The sequence below is a fragment of the Carcharhinus amblyrhynchos genome, chromosome 10 (genome assembly GCF_965287045.1).
Source record: "Carcharhinus amblyrhynchos chromosome 10, sCarAmb.v2.hapA, whole genome shotgun sequence".
In the NCBI taxonomy this organism is placed as follows: Eukaryota; Metazoa; Chordata; class Chondrichthyes; order Carcharhiniformes; family Carcharhinidae; genus Carcharhinus; species Carcharhinus amblyrhynchos.
Genome location: NC_137333.1, coordinates 89,528,443 through 89,548,274, shown reverse-complemented (window position 1 = coordinate 89,548,274; position 19,832 = coordinate 89,528,443). Strand labels below are relative to the sequence as shown.

The 19,832-nt window shown below is 44.9% G+C and overlaps 1 protein-coding gene and 1 non-coding gene across 7 annotated transcripts in view; both read right to left on the bottom strand.

Moving 5' to 3' along the window:
* Positions 1-19,832, bottom strand: part of LOC145349163 (CRACD-like protein) — a 141,712-nt gene that overhangs the window by 36,372 nt on the left and 85,508 nt on the right. For 5 of the 6 annotated variants that reach the window (XM_080197566.1, XM_080197564.1, XM_080197565.1 and 2 more), the window contains exons 4-6: positions 17,859-17,997; positions 11,881-12,042; positions 4,456-4,524 (exon numbers count right to left, since the gene is read on the bottom strand). In XM_080197566.1, the coding sequence (XP_080053692.1) occupies positions 4,456-4,524; positions 11,881-12,042; positions 17,859-17,997 (370 nt within the window). The remainder of the gene's footprint in view (positions 1-4,455; positions 4,525-11,880; positions 12,043-17,858; positions 17,998-19,832) is intronic. The other variant, XM_080197569.1, reaches the window with a different exon arrangement.
* On the bottom strand, positions 6,539-6,611 carry trnav-cac (transfer RNA valine (anticodon CAC)). The gene has a single exon. It is a non-coding gene; the product is annotated as a tRNA-Val (tRNA).

The window sequence follows — 19,832 nt, the reverse complement described above, 5'->3', positions numbered from 1 at the left end:
CCCGGAGGAAACCCACACAGACACGGGGAAGAACGTGCAAACTCCACACAGACAGTGACCCAGGCCGGGAATTGAACCCAGGTCTCTGGTGCTGTGAGACAGCTCTGCTAACCACTGTGCCACTTCACCACAATATGTACAAGGTGGTACCAAAATCTGGGTTTAAATGATGGTCCCTTGGAGGGTCTGGTTACTGTGAATTCATGGAAAAATTATTCCAATGTTTTAAGTCTACATGGCAGTGGATTTGCACTGCATTCAAACACACGGATATTGAGCTCTCCCTCCTGTTCTCCCGAGTTGAATTTGGCAGTAAAAATAGACTTGGCTCAACTAGAATTGATCCTTTAGCCACTATTCAGAAGTTGGTAACTGACAGGTAAGCACAGCTTTTACACCTCTTATTCCCCTGGCCCCTCCAACCCCTAACAACTTCTGTCCTCCAACTGGTTGTCAATTTTTCTTGGCTTTTCCAATAGGGTGGGTAGTTTTTTTTATGCATTCATGGGATGTGGGCTTGTCCTAGTTGCCCATTCCTGGTTGCTGTTGAACTAAGTGACTTTCTAGGCCATCTCAGAGAGCAGTTGAGAGTCAACCACATCGCTGTGGCTCTGGAGTCACATGTAGGCCAGACCAAGTAAGGCTGGCAGATTTCCTTCCCTAAAAGGACATTAGTGAACCAGATGGGTTTTTCCGACAATCAACAATGGTTTTGTGGTCATTGTTAGACTTTTAATCCAGATTCATCTGCCATGGTAGGATTTGAATCTGGGTCCCCAGAGCATTACCCCAGGTCTCTAGATTACTACTACAGCGATAATACAACTATACCACTCCTCCCCCGTGTATATATTGCGATGGCAAAGGGATGTTACATTGGGCAGATCGAATGGATCAGGGCTCTTTCCCTGTCCAGCACATTTTGTGTGTCACTTCAGTTAATAAATCACACCGAGAGTCATTAGCTACATAAACGGGAATATCATGCATGCAGAGATTCTGCCACTGCTTTGCATATCAAGCTGTCAGTCAGGGAACGCTACTGGCTCTCAGTTTACAAGCTGATCCCGTTCCAAGGCCACAGTCTGAATGAATCACTGGTGTTTCGGTGGGAACTCGGTGAATGAATACGTACAAAGGTAAGGGAACACAATGATCTTACTGACAAGGGAGTTGATGGCAAAATCTAGCATTGCTCAAACTTGTAATGTAATCTATTGAGATAGAGAGCGGCTCAATGAATACATTCAGAACATCTCATTACAAGGTCATCACTAACTAACAAAAGCTTTTCAAAGTCTCGTGAAAGGTTTTGTGTTCTGTCTTTGCCGGTAATTATGATACACAGTTATGTATTCCTTCATCTATTCTTTGGAAGCAATCAAAATGTTAAGGTATTATATAGTTAAGAAGGTTAGAAAAGATAAAGTAGATTGGAGACAAGAAAAGAGTGCACAGACAGTCAAACAAAGCCCTCGCCATATTGGCAATAACATATCTTAGGCCTCCGATTATGGGAAGGAAGCGGAAGATAAGTTCTGCACTCAGATCATAGAAACTCTACAGTGCAGAAAGAGGTCATCTGGCCCATTGAGTCCGCACTGAACACAATCCCACCCAGGCCCTACCCCCATATCCCTACACATTTACCCGCAAATCCCTCTAACCTACTCATCTCAGGAAATTAAGGGGCAATTTTAGCGTGGCCAATCAACCTAACCCGCACATCTTTGGATTGTGGGAGGAAACCGGAGCACCCGGAGGAAACCCTCGCAGACATGAGGAGAATGTGCAAACTCCACAAAGACAGTGACCCAACCTGGGAATCGAACCCAGGTTCCTGGAGCTGTGAAGCAGCAGTGCTAACCACTGTACTACCATGCTGCCTGATCAGAGAGATCACAGAGATTAGAGAGAGGATGAGCAGAACTAACAAGATGTTTGTTCTAGGAAATGTTATTCATCTAGCCATTGATTGGGAGACAAAGTAAAAGGAAATAATAAAATGTTATCAGGTCTCCTGTGTAATGTTGGATAGTTTGGAGAGATTGGGATTGTTGTTCTTGGAGAAGAGGAGGCTGAGAGGAGATTAGACAGAGATGTTTAAAATCACGAGGGGGTTGAAAACAGTAGATAGGGAGAAACTGATCCCCCTTGTAGGCAGATCAAAAAGGAGAGGGCGCAGATTTTAAGTGAGTTGCAAAAGAAGCAAATGTGATGTGAGAAAAACCACTTGCAGAAATTTCAAAGCATTTCTAAAATTCTCCCTGCCGTTAGCAAGCAGCTTGTACTCATTTAGCCTCTTTTCCATGTGGTTCGGGGTCCGGAATGCACTGTCTGAAGTGTGATGGAGGTAGGTTCAATCCAGGCATTCAAGAGGCCATTAGATGATGGCTTGAATAGAAACAATGTGCAGGGGAGTGGCACTAACTCATGATGCTCGTTTGGAAAGCTGGTGCAGACATGATGGGCTGAATGGCCTCCTTTTAGCTGTAACAATTCTGTGAAAGTATGTTGGTAGATTCACAAGGTTGCAAAATTGGGTTATGAGTTATGGAATAGAATTTTGAGATAATGGTCACAATGTGAGACAATTTAAGATGCAACCCAAAAAGGGGATTAGACGAGTAGAAAAGTGAAAACAACATTTGAATACAGAGGAGCAGAGAGATGATATGCACAGTTGTTGAAACAAAATGCCTGTAATGAGTTAGGCAGGGACTTACTGGTACCATCCATGGAGTAATTTGATGTGACCAGGATGGAAAATTCAGAGTTAAATTAAGTTAAAGAAAATTAAATCCATCAACTTTGGGCGGCGGGACTGGAAAATCCTGGCCTTCCTCTATTCTGTCACAGAAGAAGGAAATTACTCAAAGCTCTTGGGATAATTCCCTGTGGGTAACCATGGGAGTCAGCTTACTGCACACAGCAACATGAGATCGTCACCAGTTTAATGGCTGAGTCTTTTTGCCAATGCTACTGGTTCATGGCTGGGGGAAAGTATGCCACCCATGTGAAAACTGTGTGCCTTAGGACTGCCTGTTAACATTAAAGCTAGGTGTGGGGAAAGAACAGTCTCCCAGTAAAGAGTGACTGGATCCAGGGAAGGAGTGGCCTAACCTTTTCTTGAGTGGCCTGGAGGAGTAGCTCTGTATTTCAGGGCTCTGTTGTATGATGTAGGGCTGTAAGGTGGCAAAAGAAGTACTTATTTTTACAATGGAAAATAGGCTAAATGGGTACACAGGCCGCTTAGCTCATTCCCAGTGATAGGGAACATTTTAGAACCTGTAATTAAGAGTGAAATGACCACATAATCAAAAATAGAACAATTAGAAATAGCCTGCATGGATCTCAAAAGGTAGGATTGTGGTTAAAAAGAAAATTAAATTGACCATCCTTACTTTTTAATATCCTTTAGGTGTCACAAGGTATATTCAAGGCAAACACAATATTGGAGGCTGAGAGGTGACCTGATAGAAGTTTATAAAACTATGAGGGGCATAAATAGGTTGAATAGTTGGAAGATTTTTCCCAGGGCAGAAATGACAACTACAAGGAGGTGCAAGTTCAAGGTAAGGGTGGAAAGGTTCAGTGCAGATGTGTGGAGGAAGTTTTTTTACACAGAAGGGAGCCTGGAAAGGACTGCCAAGTGAGGTGGTTGAGGCAGATATGTTAGCGACATTTAAGACTTATCTCGATAGACACATGAACAGACGGGGAATAGAGGGATACAGGTGGATGAAACAACGAGATCGGTGCAGGCTTGGTGGGCCAAAGGGCCTGTTTTTGTGCTGTACTGTTCTTTATTCTTTGTTTGTTCAGCCAGTTTCTACTTTCCTACAGTTTCCTTTCATTAACAACCTAACCTCCCAACTTCCCCAAATGTGTGAGGTTACCAACCGACTCAAGAACAGCTTCTTCCCTGCTGCCAACAGACTTTTGATGGACCTACTTTATATTAAGCTCATCCTTCTCCACACTAGCTATGACTGGAACACTATATTCCACACCCTCTCCTTTCCTTCTCCCCTATGCACTCTTATGAACGGTATGTTTTATCTGCGTAGCGCACAAGAAACAATAGTTTTCACTGTGTCCCAGTGCATGTAACAATAATAAATCAAATCAGGTCAAATCTCTGTTACTGAAATGGTGAGTTACCTTATACCATATTCAAAGTTAACTCTCGCAACCATACCTCTCAGTTTGCAGCTACTGATGCAAAAGGGCAGAATTTGGGCGTGCTTAGGATATACAAGCAGTCTTGCGGTACCAATAACCAAGCCAATTTTACCTGCTTGAGGAGTCTTGCACGCAGCTCTCTGAAGCGAATACTGTCTTACATCTGGGGAGGGGGAGGTCGCCTGATTAATAAGGGATGGGTGAGAGGTATGCCTGCAGCTACGTTGGCTTTTGAGGGACCTCCCAAAATTGGGAGTTGTGAGTTATTACCTGCTCTTCTTCTTCGCTGCCTGTCCCACCTAAAGTCAGGGAGCTATGATTCTTGTAAGGGTCTGAGTACTGTGGGATGGAATTAGGAAAAGGTTCAGTCAAAGATGGCAAATAAAAACGGACAAAATGATACAGAATAAAATTAAGATTCTGCTAACATTAACAATAGGATATAACTTAAGAAGACCATGCAAAAAAAAGAGGGTTAGGAAATCTGATATAGTCTATATGGTCTGTCTGCCATAGTTACCAAGATAGGTTCAATGCGCTGGTGTTCTGTATATCAGAAAAGCAGAAACCAAAGGTGATTTGACTGCCATGTATAAGGCGATACTGGGACTAGATAGTGGTTGTGCAGAGGGTTTGTTTCAACTCAATAGGTTAGGGAGGATGAACAGTCACAATCCCGGGCGTCATAGTGGTTAGTACAGCTGCCTCACACCACCAGGGACCCGTGTTCAATTCCAACCTTGGGTAACCGTGTGGAATTTGCACTCTCCCTGAGCCTGCCTGGGTTCCCTCCAGGTGCTCCGGTTTCCTCCCACAGTCCAACGATGTGTGGATTAGGTTGATTGGCTAAATTGACCCAACTGTCAGGGGGATTTGCAGGGTAAAATGTGGGGTTATGGGGATAGGATCTGTGTGGGATTGTGGTCATTGCAGACTTGATGGGCTGAATGCCCTCCTTCTGCACTGTTGGGATTCTGTAAATCCCACATTAGACTGGGTTAAATGTTAGGAGATCTGTCTTTTCCCAGAGAAGAGTGAAGGGTAGGACAGTTTGCCATCTTGTGGCGTGAACCCAGATTGACCGCATTCCTTCCAGTGAGAGGGCTGGGTCAGTTTCCAACCTGGGCAGGGACCACCTTTTACAATAGTTACTGTGTAACATGTATGAGGGCCAGAGTGATTGCTCTTAATCAAGTATTTAAACTCTCTTTAGGTTTGGAGTTTCTTCATTTCCAACTCAATTTTATAACATCGATCTCATGTTATAAATAAATGCTCTGGAGTTCACAGAATCCCTACAGTGCAGAAGGAGGCCATTCAAGACATTGAGTCTGCATCGACTCTCTCTGACAGTGCACCTTACCCAGGCCCTCTCCCCCCCTCTATCCCCATAACCCCATACATTTCCCATGGCTAATCCACCTAACCTACACATCTTGTGATATTTAAGGGCAATTTAGCATGGCCAAATCCACCTAACCTGCACATCATGGGACATTAAAGGGCAATTTAGCATGGCTAATCCACTTAATCTGCACTTCGTGGGACATTAAAGGGCAATTTAGCATGGCTAATCCACGTAACCTGCACATCTTGGGACATTAAGGGGCAATTTAGCATGGCCAAATCCACCTAACCTGCACATCTTTGGACTGTGGGAGGGAACTGGAGCACCCAGAGGAAACCCAGGAGAACACGGGGAAAATGTGCAGACTCCATACAGGCAGTCACCTGATGCCAGAATTGAGCAAGGGTCCCTGGTGCTGTGAGACAGCAATGCTAACCACTGTGTCACCATGCCACCCTAGTTTTAAAGTTAAAAAAAGTAACGTTTATTTATTAGTCACAAGTAGGCTTACATTAACGCTACAACTAAGTTACTGGGGAAATCCCCTCGTCACCACATTCCAGTGCCAGTCCAGGTACATTGAGCGAGAATTTAGCATGACCAATTCACGTAACCTAGAGGCTGGTGAATGTCTGGAACGAGCTGCCAGAGGTAGTAATAGAGGTAGGTACAATTTTGTCTTTTGAAAAGCATTTAGACAGTTACATGGGTAAGATGGGTATAGAGGATATTGGCCAAATGCAGGCAATTAGGACTAGCTTAGGGGTTTTTAAAAAAGGGCGGCATGGACAAGTCGGGCCGAAGGGCCTGTTTCCATGCTGTAAACCTCTTTGGTTCTAACCTGCACACCTTTGGACTGTGGGAGGAAACTGGAACACCTGGTGGAAACCCATACAGACATGGGGAGAATGTGCAAACTGCAGACAGACAGTGACTCAAGCCAGAAATTGACCCAGCGCTGTGAGGCAGAGGTGCTAACCACTGTGTCACCCCAAAAAAGAATCCTGTCCTCTCTGAGGATTGAACTCAGGACCTTCAGATGGTGAGACTGACGCGCTGCCTGCTGCGCTAAGAAGGCACGGCTATAAAAAAGACATAAAATATTTTGAAAAAACCCAAAGTGCTTGCTGTTGGTTAACAGGATTTAACAGTTAAGGGATTTTGCCACTGGAAGAGAATCAAGGGCACAGTGCCTTTGGACGGGATGAGAAGGAAATACCTGCAAAACTGCAATCGAATGTACATTGGCATCTAGAACATGCAAAACAATTATTTTTCTGCTCTGCCTAAAGAAGTTATTAAGTGGTGACACTGGCACAGTGTGATGCCAGACTGTAGGAAACCTGTATACGTAGGGAACATACCAATTATATTGTAATCATACCTGGCAGTGTGGCTTGTCTTCATGCAAATGTGCTATTAGCGTTTGTCGCTGGCTTCCAAATGTGCAATGCATTGATGCAAATCACATTGAAAAGCACTACCAGATTGCTTTTTCATTCCGTCATACAAACGAAGAGGAGAACTTGGGAAAGCATTTATTGCCATTGTCATGACAATTCTCGAATGATCAGAGCGAGCAATTGGATTTAAAAGCAATGTAACACTGGAAAGTGATGGGGAATGGAAGATTCCCTCGGGGAATACTTACAAAGCAAGGGTGTGCGATTATGTTACTTGAAGTCATACCCCATGATGCCAACGTGCTTTTCATTTTGTTTCAAGTGTGGAAACTCATCACCGTTTTACATTTCAAAGCAAGCTACTGAAAATAAAACACCGAGGTAACCAGCTGAGCTTCTAACTTACCTCAAAGTTCCATTGCCAGGCCGAGTGCTGATTAAAATATTTATACTCTCGCATTTTTAATGCATCAATTGCCCACTTAAAGGCCTCAAATGGCACTCTGGTGGGTTGACCATCTAATGTCACCCCCATCACTGGTACAACTGTGGTAAGGGCAGGGGTGGGTGGAAAGGCACAGATTGTCCATTGGACGTAACACTGTCCCTCACCCCTGCACCCTGGATTTTAAAGTTTAAAAGTTTATTTATTATTGTCACAAGTAGGCTTACATTAACACGGCAATGAGGTTACTGTGAAAATCTCCTAGTTGCCACACTCCGGCGCCTGTTCGGATTCACTGAGGGAGAATTTAGCACCGCACCTAACCAGCACGTCTTTCGGACTGTGGGAGGAAACCAGAGCACCTGGAGGAAACCCACGCAGACACGGGGAGAACATGCAGACTCCGCACAGACAGTGACCCAAACCGGGAATCGAACCCAGGTCCCTGGTGCCTACACCCTCCTGCAGAGCTGTGTTAAATCCATTCAGTGATGAAAGTGAAGCTAGATTACCCTTTATCCATAAATCTGGAAACCAACACATCAAAAACCACAGGAGTTTTATCAACCGCACTGGCCTTTAACACGGGAAATCCCTAACCCAAACCGACATGAGCCTCACTGACTATAGCCCGCTTTTAACCCTGAGCTGAGCCAATACAAATCTTACCGACCGCACCCCAACTTTAGCAGGACATCTAGCTGTTTGCACATTGACACTCTGAACCCTCTCCAAACAGAACTGCAGATAGTGCCATGAGTGAGAACCTATTACAGGTACCCTGCATTTATTGTTCAGTGGTACCTCTGACTTTTCTAGTCATTTCACTTACTTTAGTCTATGTTTAGGCTATTGCAGTGTAAGTGGGCCCAGACTATATGCGATATCCGAAAACCAAAATGATCTGAAATCGGAAATGTGATCGGCCCCAAGGGTTTCAGATAATGGTGCTTCTAGTTTTCCGGCGTCCAGATCACCAACAACCTGCCCTGGTCACTCCACACTGATGCTATAGTTAGGAAAGCCCACCAACACCTCTACATTCTCAGGATGTTAAGGAAATTCGACACATCTGCTATGATACTCGCCAATTTTTACAGATGCACCATAGAAGGCATTCTTTCTGGTTGTATCACAGCTTAGTATGGCTCCTGCCCTGCCCAAGACCGCAAGAAACTACAAAAGGTTGTGAATGTAGCCTAATCTATTACGCAAACCAACCTCTTATCTATTGACTCTGTCTACACTTCCTGCTGCCTCAGAAGAGCAGCCAGTATACTCAAGGATCCCACACAGCCCAAGCATACTCTCTTCTGCCTTCTTCCAGTGGGAAAAAGATACAGAAGTCTGAGATCATGAACCAACTTACTCAAGAACAACTTCTACCCTGTTGCCATCAGTCTTTTGAATGGACCTACCATTCAAAAGCTGATCTTTCTTTACACCCTAGCTATGACTGTGACACTATATTCTACACGCTCTCCTTTCCTTCTCCCCTATGTACTCTGAATAGTTTGCTTTGTCTCTATGGAGTGTAAGAAACAATACTTCTCAATGTTTGCCAATACATGTGACAATAATAAATCAAATCAAATCAAAAAACCTGTATGCCTGTCATTTCCTGACAAAGCACATCAGTGCTGTCTGGTATCAGTCACCTGCATCTTATGTATGCAACTTAATAAATCGATATTAACAGCTAATGGCTAGGAAGGTTTGGTTCTCTTTTATGGAAACTGGAACAAGACTGAGAGCGATGTGTGTCTGAAGACAATTTCAGAGCAAAGCAGTAAGTCATTGAAAATGAGATGTAATTAAATAAAAGACAGGATGTGGGAGCACACAACCTCTTGGCTGGATGGGAATTAATGAGAATTGATGAGTTCAAGTGTGTTGTAGTAAGTAAATATTGAACAACTCAATAATATGGTGCTCAGTAACTCTCTGCCTCCATACGCGCATCCAGCCTGTTAGTTATATTCTCATGAAAAAAAGAAAATGCAAAGCGGCTGTCAGTAGCTGACAAGAGAAGAGACAAGTTAATGATGCAAATCGATTCCTTCTGTTAGCATGAAAGGTTTTTATCCAAATCTGTCATTTCACTTTTTGAAATGGACAGGTTGTGAATTTTTCTTTTCACATTGAGGTTCAGGGGTCTCCAGAGTATGCCATCCTCTGGCATTTTGTATTAACTGTCTAAGATTTGTCTTAATCTGTTTTTTCAGACAAACGCTCTGATTTTCTCCCCTCGCTGCCTGTCCTTTCCTCAAAGCACTTTGACTTTGGACAATACAGAAAAACGGGGGTGATCAGATCAGCTGTCCAGTTTTATAACTGTCCTCATATTCATAAGTGAATATAATTTGGAATACTGTGTCCAATTCTGGTCACGACACTACCAGAAGGAAGTGGAGGCTTTGGAGAGAGTGCAAAAACAGGTTTACCAGGATGTTGCCTGCTATGGAGGGTATGAGCTATGAAGGGAGATTGAATAAACTGGGATTGTTCTCCCTGGAAAGATGGAGGCTGAGGGGGAGACCTTACAAAAGTTTATAAAATTATGAGAGGTATAGGAAAAAATGAACGATTGGAAACTTTTTTCAATCAGAAATGACAATTACAAGGTGGGCAGAGGTTCAAGATAAGGAGGAAAGGTTCAGTGGAGAGGGTGGCGGGGGCCTGGAACGCACTGTCAAGTGAGGTGATTAAGGAGGTTACGTTAGCCACATTTAAAACTTATCTTGATAGACATATGAACAAATGGGGATTAGAGGGATATTAGCAGTTGGTTTAGATAGGTAAATGTGATTGGCATAGGCTTGGAGGGCTGAAGGGCCTGTTCCTGTGCTGTGCTGTTTTTTGTTCTTTACAATGTGTGGTTGGTCAGAATTCGGATAGTTCACACTGTCATCTAAAATTAAAATGACCCCCCAACGACTCCCTGCTTGGGTTGAGTTTCATAGATGCACCACTCCATCTCTCCCGGTTAATAGGAGGGATGATTCCATGACCTGGTCCTTTGGGACGTATCCTGCCCCTGATCTACTGAGCTGCACTTCTAGGAATGACGACAAAATGCTGCAGATGCTGGAATCTGAAACAAAAACTGAAAATGCTGGAAAATCGCAACAGGTCTGACAGCATCCATCAGACCATCTGACAAAGGGTCACCCAGACTCCAAGCGCTGACTCTGTTTCTCTCTCCATAGATGCTGGGAACATTCAGGTGCAGATGAAATGTCAGCATTCTAATACCAACTGGAGAGCAGCTTCTTCCCTGCTGGCACCAGACAGATCTACCCAATATTAAGCTGATCTTTCTGTACACCCTCGCTGTGACTGTAACACTATATTCCGTCCCCTCTCCTTTCCATCTCTCCCATGTACTCTGTGAATGGGATTTTCCAGCATTTTCTGTTTGCACTTCCTGAAAGCTTTGTTACCCACAGGGAACGCCGGAGTCTTCCTTCCTGGAGTCAAAGTTCAATGGTGGGTGCAGAAGTAGGAGTCTGATGGTGGTGGTGGTGGGGAGGTGGGGGGAGGGGGGGGCGGTGGGGGTGGAGGTGAGGCTCACATTGCACAATGCTGCACTGTTCAGCTCATGAAGCATGCACCCAAGAGGGATTAGTCAATTCTCACGGCTGAGACAGGCAGGAAGTGACTGTCCCCGCCGTTACCACACGGGGTCCGGGCACCGTAACTGCAGAGGGCTTCGAAAGTCTGCACTGTCCCTTCCCCATTTGTCCAGCCACTGCTCCAACCTTCCTCGCTGCCGCTCCCCCACCCTTCATTGGTCATCTTCTACACAACGTGCACTGTCACCACCCCATCTCAAGCAGAGGTTGTCATTTACAGACACTCCTCAGAGAGACAGAGCAAAGGCAACTCACCAATAACCGTGGGAACATTCTACCCTGTCAGGTGCAGATGAAATGGCAGCATTCTAATACCAACTCGAGAGCAGCTTCTTCCCTGCTGCCACCAGACAGATCTACCCAATATTAAGCTGATCTTTCTTTACACCCTCACTATGACTGTAACACTATATTCTGTACCCTCTCCTTTCCATCTCCCCCATGTACTCTATGAATGGTATGCTTTGTCTGTATAGTGTGCAAGAAACAATACTTTTCAATGTATCCCAATACATGTGACAATAATAAATCAATACAATTCATTAGGGGGTGCCTAATGTGGAATGGGAGTCTAATTTCAATAAGCTGGCTGTTTAATGCAACGCCTATAAAAGGGTTTCCCAACATTGTTAACCCACTTCTAATGCACTGAGAACATAACTGCTAAAGTTCATCCCACTGGCAGGTTACCGAATTTTGGTCTCACACTAAATTAAGTGCCCCCCCCACCCCGCCCACCATCACACCACTCACCAAGCTTCCCAGTCCACAGCGGGCCCGGAACATTCCACCCAGGGTGACAGCCGAATTGTCAGTCTATTGCAATGACAATGATGTCTGCTATCTGACAATGAGAGCTCTTACCTTGGCTAAATAGCTGCGCGTTAAGGCTTCATGGAGAGGCGAGCTTTCTGGAGGACTCCGTGGTAATCCATCATCTTCAGAGCTAGCGCTGGCATCCTCCGTCTTCTTAGCCGGAATCGACATGGGAGGCGGTCCCAGTTTAATGTTTTCTTGTACCTTTAGCTGTAATAAATAGAAAAAGGAATCCGTATGGATTTTTTTCTCAGGAATTAAATGTTGGATTATCAGTGAGAACACGGACAGGTCAATTGCTGTACGCTTCACCACTCTGACAAGCATCTTCTAATCAGTTACAGTCAGTTGCATGTGCAGGCTAATCGATCATAGAGCTGCCATTAGGTAAAACAGTTCAGAGTGAATAGCTTCCACTAACACCGGTTATGTTCAGTGACAGTGGATCAAGAATAGAGTATGAGTGGAGGTGTAGAAGAAAGTTCACAGATGTTAAAAAGACAATTACTGCCCTATTTTGCTAGTTCCCACTGGCCACCCCATGTGGGTTGGAGCAAGAGGGAGGTTTGATCGAATGTCAAACATGATACACATGACTGCAGAGCAGGCACGAAGATTAATGAGAAAGACCTTTGAACCTCACTGGGACACCCAGGCTTCCACTCCTCTCGGTTCATTGTCCTTGGAATTCTGAATGAAAATGTACAAACCATTTCACATCATTTCATAGAATCTCTACAGTGCCACTCAGCACATCGTGTTTGCACCGGCAATAATCCCACCCAGGACCCTATCCTGATAACCCCACGTATTTAACCTGCTAATCCCCCTGACACTAAAGGGCAATTTAGCAGGGCCAATCCACCTAACCTGAACATCTCCTGGTTGTGGGGGGAAACTGGGACACCCAGAGGAAACCCACGCAGATACTGGGAGAAGGTCCTGACTCCACGCAGATAGACCGGAATTGAACCCGGGTCCCTGGCGCTGTGAGGCTGCAGTGGTAACCATTGTACCACCATGATGCCCCAACTTGTAGCATCTTGCAACGGTATGCTCGGCTGGACTGTGATCACTTTGGTTCTAAATGGATCAAACATGATGCATCTTCCAGTCTCCCTCATACATTTGCTTCAGCTGGATAGCAATTTAGATAAAAAACAAAGTGGGGAGAAATGAAAACTCTGAACTTGCCCACATCGATTCTTTCCGGATGTTCAACAGGCCTCCCCCATCCCAACATCATTGAAGGAGCAAATGCGTCACAGAGACTCCAGGATCTAGATATTCCGAGAGGCAAAACGGCTCCGAAGCCTTTTAAAACTGATGGATTCAGGGATTCCTGCTCCCATTCCCTGCTCCCCAATTTTCACTAGTATCGGATAAGGGTTTGATTTAGTGAGCCAACACCCTGGTCAGTTCCACTGAAGAGATAGGCAGCTCAGAGCCCCCCCTATTTAGATGGATTGAGGCAACTTTTTCCATGACTGAAGAAAGTCCTGAACCATGCACTCAGGGATCTTTTGAAAGAGAAGTTCAACAGATTTTAACAACCCCACCCGTGAACCATTCTGCATCACCTCAATTCCAATGCAGTGCCAGCCCATGCCCCCCACTCACCCCAATGGCCTCTTATAATAGACTGGTTAGACCAAGTGGCATCTTTCTACACTGCGGCCAGAATTTTATTGGATGTCCGCCCGGATTCTGGGGGCGGGGGAGGCTCGGAGAATGGCATTCTCCGTTGGCCTTGGGTGGGATCGTATGAGCCTCGGGCAGGCGTGTCGGTAAAATTCTGCCCTGTATATCCTTTGCCATCCTGTGTTTGAGATTGCTTACAAGCTGAATTTATTGCCCATGCTTAACAAATCCGTTCCAGACTTGAATCACTCTCAATATCATGAAAGGAGAAACAGCTGTCATTTATAATGAGCCTACCTCCGTAAAGAGAAATTGAGTTCATTACTCCGCGCAAGTGGCTCGCTGGAACTTGTTCTTGATCTAACCACAGCTTCCTACACAATGAATCCTCCTGTTTGCTGAGTGCTGCACACAGGTGCCCTGTCAACTTGGCCGTCCATTCCCCTTTAAATATTGTGACTTCAGTGGGTGTCGGGCATGGAATCACTTCAGCTAATGGAAGGTAAATCACAAGCTGTGCAGTTGCATTTTCTACTGCACTTTGAGTAACTGCAGATTGGATACTGGGGGGAAATAACATTAACAGCCTGAACAAGGTAGATTCAGATACATTGGCTCAGCAATTTAACAATACAATCACTGAGGGTCAGCCAGTCTCTGTTTAACGTTCTGCTAATATGGATACATCAAGATGAGTCTTATGTAATATTGTGAAATATGGAATCGAGTAACATTGTATACTAGTTAGAGATAACTTTTTTAAATTCGTTCATGGGACATGGGCGTCACTGGCTGGCCAGCATTTATTGCCCATCCCTAGTTGCCTGACGACAGTTGAAAGTCAACCACATTGCTGTGGCTTTGGGATCATATGTAGGCCAGACCAGGTAAGGATGGCAGATTTCCTTCCCTAAAGGACATGAGTGAACCAGATGGGTTTTTCTGACAATTGACAATGGTCATCAATAGATTCTTAATTCCAGGTATTTTTTATTGAATTCAAATTCCACCATCTGCTGTGGTGGGTTTCGAACCTGGATCCCCAGAACATTAGTTGAGTTTCTGGATTAATAGTCTAGGAATAATACCACTAGACCATTGCTCTCAAAGTAATGGTGAGGCTAATGCTGCTCACTCTTATTGAGGTACATATGCTACAACAACTTCAGATGAGAGACAGAACAAGGTGAAGATCCGACACTTGCTGTACGAGATGCACTGCTCCGCCATTCACTCTGTGAAAGGGCAATCTTGCTGCCACCCTCAATCTTGCTTTCAGCAAAGTTGCAGCAGTTCCCACAGCAAGTCTCATCATTTCAAGTTTAAGTACCTCTTTATTCATATTCATAGAATCCCTGCAGTGCAGAAGGAGGTCATTCAGCCCATTGAGTCTGCCATCCTTACTCGGTCTGGCCTACATGTGACTCCAGAACCACAGCAATGTAGCTGATTCTCAACTGTAAACCATCTTAGCCAGGCCCTCTCCCCTGTAACTCCACGCATTTAGTATGGCTAATCAATCTAATTTACACATTAAGGAGCAAATTAACACGGCCAATCCACCTAACCTCAACATCTTTGGACTGCGGGAGGAAACCCATGCAGACGCAGGGAGGACGTGCAAACTCCACACAGGCAGTCACCCAAGACCGGAATTGAACCTGGGTCCCTGGAGCGGTTGGACAGCAATGTTAACCACGGTGCCACCATGCCACGCCATGATGTGGTAAATATTAATTACTACCGCCTAGTGAACACCGAAAATTAACTGTGGAAATTGTCTCATTTCCTCAGGGATTCATTGTTGTTGAAGATTTCAAAAGTGACAATTTAAATGCCTGTTTTTAAACTTGTCCTTTCTGCTTCTTTTTCCTCCATTTTAATCCAATCATTCATTCCCTCTCTCCATTCCTTTTCTGTATCTGATTTGACTCTTCACAGCGCTCTGTAGAGTTTTTAAGGGTGAAACTGTCAGTGTTTACAGTCATGACCCCTCTGAAATAGACCATAACTTGCTGAATTAGCTTTCTGTGACTCAGCACTCCACAACAGACTGCACTGCGGAAACCAACACCCTTCCCATCCCACCCACCCCATCCCATGGCTGCTTGTGGGATCTTTCTGTGCACATACTGCCTGCTGGGTTTCCTATACTGTAACGGCAACTACGCTTCAAAACAACTCCAATGGCTGTAAACTGCTTTGATGCCCCCACTGGTCACGAAAAGTGCCCTCCAAAGGCAAGTTTTGTTTCACAGACGTGGAAGGACAAGTCGGCAGATGTTATTCGATGCCCCACCTCTACAAAATCCAAATGCATTTTTTTTAAACCAAAAGAGAGAATGCTGGAAAATCTCAGCAGGTCTGGCAGCATCTGTAAGGAGAGAAAAGAGCTCAGGTTCCGAGTCCGGGTGACCTTATGTCAAAACTAAAAGGCACAGAAAGTGGGAGATATTTATGCTGCAGGGTGAGGGAATGAAAGATGAGTCATTGCCACAAAAACCAGGGGGAAGGCTGCTGATGGCAGTCCATAGAGAGAATAAAGAGAAGCTGAAATCAGAGAATAAACTGTGATATTTTGTTTTGGTTGCATGGGAAAGTGTGGTTTGTTTCATTCCTAGGTACCTGGTGATACTTAGGTGGTGTTATTATTAAGAATAATTAAGGATGGCACAGTAGTTAGCACCGCTGCCTCACCGTGCCAGGGAACTGGGTTCAATACCGGCCTTGGGTCACTGTCTGTGTGGAGTGTGAACATTCTTTCTGTGTCTGCGTGGGTTTCCTCCGGGTACTTTGGTTTCTGCCCACAATCCTAAAGATGTGCGGATTGCTAAATTGACCTTAGTGTCAGGGGGATTAGCAGGGTAAATATGCAGGGTTATGGGAATAGGCTGGAATGTGATTGGTGCAGACTCGATGGGCTCAATGGCCTCCTTCTGTACTGTAGGGAATCTATGATTCTATGAATCCATGGGTTTACTCAACTTCACTGCTGCTTGATCTGGTAGTGTTGGGGGGGGACAGGGTTGAGGAGGGAGGGGCCATTTGGTCTATGGTAATACTCATTTTCAGACTGCCATCCATTATACCCACAACGTTTTTATAAACACATGAATGTATTTGTTCCGTTGCTTGTCAAAATTCAGATTTCTTTCATTCCATGACCCCTCGCGTCCCGCTTCATCCTGTCGTCTGAGTCCTAAATAATCTTCTGGGCACTGTCTCAGCCACAGGGGCCTGGCAAGGTGAGCTCCTACCTCTGTCAATAAGCCTGGTCCCAGGAGAACTGTCAGGAGGCAAGTGGTTTGTAAGGTAGACGCACTGGGAAATTATGTCGAAAGAAAACTGTCAATAAGGGCTATGCTAAATAATGCAATCGGAATGACGTCCCAGCTCTTCTCCAAGTTGGGCAAGAGATTCTGCATTCTTCTTATTCCCCTCCCCCCACCAACCTAAATAATGGCAGCCCTTGTGTGGTTTTTTTTGTTTGCAAACTGAACATAATACAGCAAGATGACATTACTGGGAACTGGGTCTGTGATGATAAGGATTAATATTGACAGAGCAATTACAGCAGTGTATAACTATTGCGTGCTAGCTGTCTCCTGGTCAGAGTCAATCTCCATTGTTAGGGGCACCCGCTTGCCCTCAGCTTGGATTACAGTTCCCGCCATGCTCAAACATGATGATCCTGGTAAATGGGGAAATAATATGGTAGGATTATCAGAAGTGTCAGGTTACACCTCCGCCGTGGTAATATTGTAACTGTCGCACAGGCAGTGCTAGCAGCATTCTTCGAATCAAGCTAAAGAGCTATTGTTAAAGTTTATTGATTAGTCCCAGGTAAGGTTTACATTAACACTGCAATGAAGTTACTGTGAAATTCCCTTATCACCGGCGTCTGTTCGGGTACACTGAGGGAGAATTTAGCATGACCAGTGCACCTAACCAGCACGTCTTTCAGACTGTGGGAGGAAACTGGAGCACCCGGAGGAAACTCACGCAGGCAACATGCAAACTCAACACAGACAGTGACCCAAGCCGCGAATCAAACCTGGGTCCCTGGTGCTGCGAGACAGCAGTGCTAACCACTGTGCCACCGTGCCGTCCCTGTTGCAGTTTGGCTTTCATTGTAATCTGCACAATAAACACAGCATGACTCCTAATCGCCAGTCAATAAACTACAATAATTCTTGCTGAAAAGAGCATGGACATCAGACAAGGGCAGGAAATGACGTCCCAACCCCCAGAGAGGGGTCTTGTTGACTACAGACTCACAATGTAGACAGTGGACACAAACGCGAATGCTTTAAGAAAAAATTCAATGGCATTTAATGAACCAGATGATAAAGTGCATTTGCACACAGATATTACTTGTTCATTACCTGTAAAGCTTTGATAGGCTCTGATACAGTCTCCTGAGAAAACACTCGCACGGGTTTGGCAGGCTGTTGCACAGATGTGTCTGGGATGAAGATGCTGTCATGTGACAGTGCCCTGATTCCCAAGATACTCTTGTAGGCACTGCAAGGGGAAACAAACAAGACCGCTGTACCAGAGACCAGATGCTGTAGCTACCCAAAGAGTCAACAACGTTGTACTGAGATCATTTGTTCCATTTATCCAACACCACCCCCCCCACACACACACACACAGACACACACAGACACACACACACACAGACACACACAGACACACACACACACAGACAGACACACACACACACACACACTCTCAGTGGTCACCAGAAGATTATGGGAATTCAACACTGGAGTACTAAGGCTAACCATGTTTCGTGTCTCTAAACAGTTACAGCTGAGTGAAAACATTACGTTCAACTCCCTTTGCCTGAACACATTTGGACATTCGGGGGTTTAAAGCAGTGCCATTTTTATGTGCTGGAAATCAAAATATTGTAAGAAGCTCGCAAAATTCCCTATCGGTAAGGCAAATACTGGAATATAAGGGCAGCATCCGTCTAGAAAGGGCAATGTGGTTGGCACAGGCTTGGAGGGGCCGAAGGAACTGTTCCTGCGCTGTACTGTTCTTTGTTTAAACATGAGAATAGAAGTAAAATGCTGCAGATCTGAAATAAAAGCCTTGGAAAAATTCTACCGTGGAGACAGAGAAAGAGAGCGGGATTCTCCAGCCATGCATTCCCCCAGACCGGAAATTCCTGCCAAGCTCAACGGAACTTTCAATCGTCCGCCAAATTTCCTGTCCCACCTGCTACAATTCCTGCGGCAGGAAAGGCGGGAAATTTCAGACCAGAGTTTCGAGTCCAAGAGCAAAGAAAATTCCAGCATACGAACAGGCCCTTCAGCCCTCCAAACCTGCACCAACCATGTTGCCCGACTGAACTAAAACCCTCTACCCTTCCAGGGACAATATCCCTCTATTCCCATCCTATTCATATATTTGTCAAGACGCCCCTTAAAAGTCACTATCGTATCTGCTTCCACCATCTCCAATTTGACCCTTCTTCAGAGCTGATGAATGAGAAATCCACCAATAAAAAAGAAAATAAAAATGACTCTGCTTCTGTTTGCCCTGAATTGCTGTTGGGATAACTTAACTGACAGAACACAGCAGCTGGGTGACATGCTCTCAGAATGAACCTTTTCGATCCACCGCACTGCTCTGAGCTATCGGAGAATGGCCTTCCAGTTGCTGGAACCATTCTTAGGAGGGAGTGTGGCAACTCCAGGGGATTCAAAGAGGATGGCCAGAATTTCATTTGATTTGATTTGATTCATTATTTTTACAAGTATTAGTATACATGAAAAGTATTTGTTCTTGCACGCTATATAGACAAAGCATACTGTACATAGATAAGGAAAGGAGATGGTGCAGAATGTTGTGTTACAGTCATAGCCAGGGTATAGAGAAAGATCAACTTAATGCAAGGCAAGTCCATTCAAAAGTCTGGCTGTTTTTGAGTCAGTTTGTTGTACCTTTTTCCTGACGGAAGAAGGTGGAAGAGGGAATATCCAGGATGCATGGGGTCCTTGATTATGCTGGCTGCTTTTCTGAGGCAGCGGGAAGCGAAGACAGAGTCAATGGATGGGAGGCAGGTTTGAGTCATACAGTCATAGAGGTTTACAGCATGGAAAGAGGCCATTCAGCCCAACGTGTCAATGCTGCCCAGTTTTTACTACAAGACTGGTCCTAATTGCCCACATTTGGCCCATATCCCTCTATACCCATCTTACCCATGTAACTGTCTAAACGTTTTCTAAAAGACAAAATTATATCTGACTCTACTAGAACCTCTGGCAGCTCGTTCCAGACACTCACCACCCTCTGTGTGATGGACTCGGAGTGGGCGAGGGGTGGACAATGGAAAGATCTGTTGACTT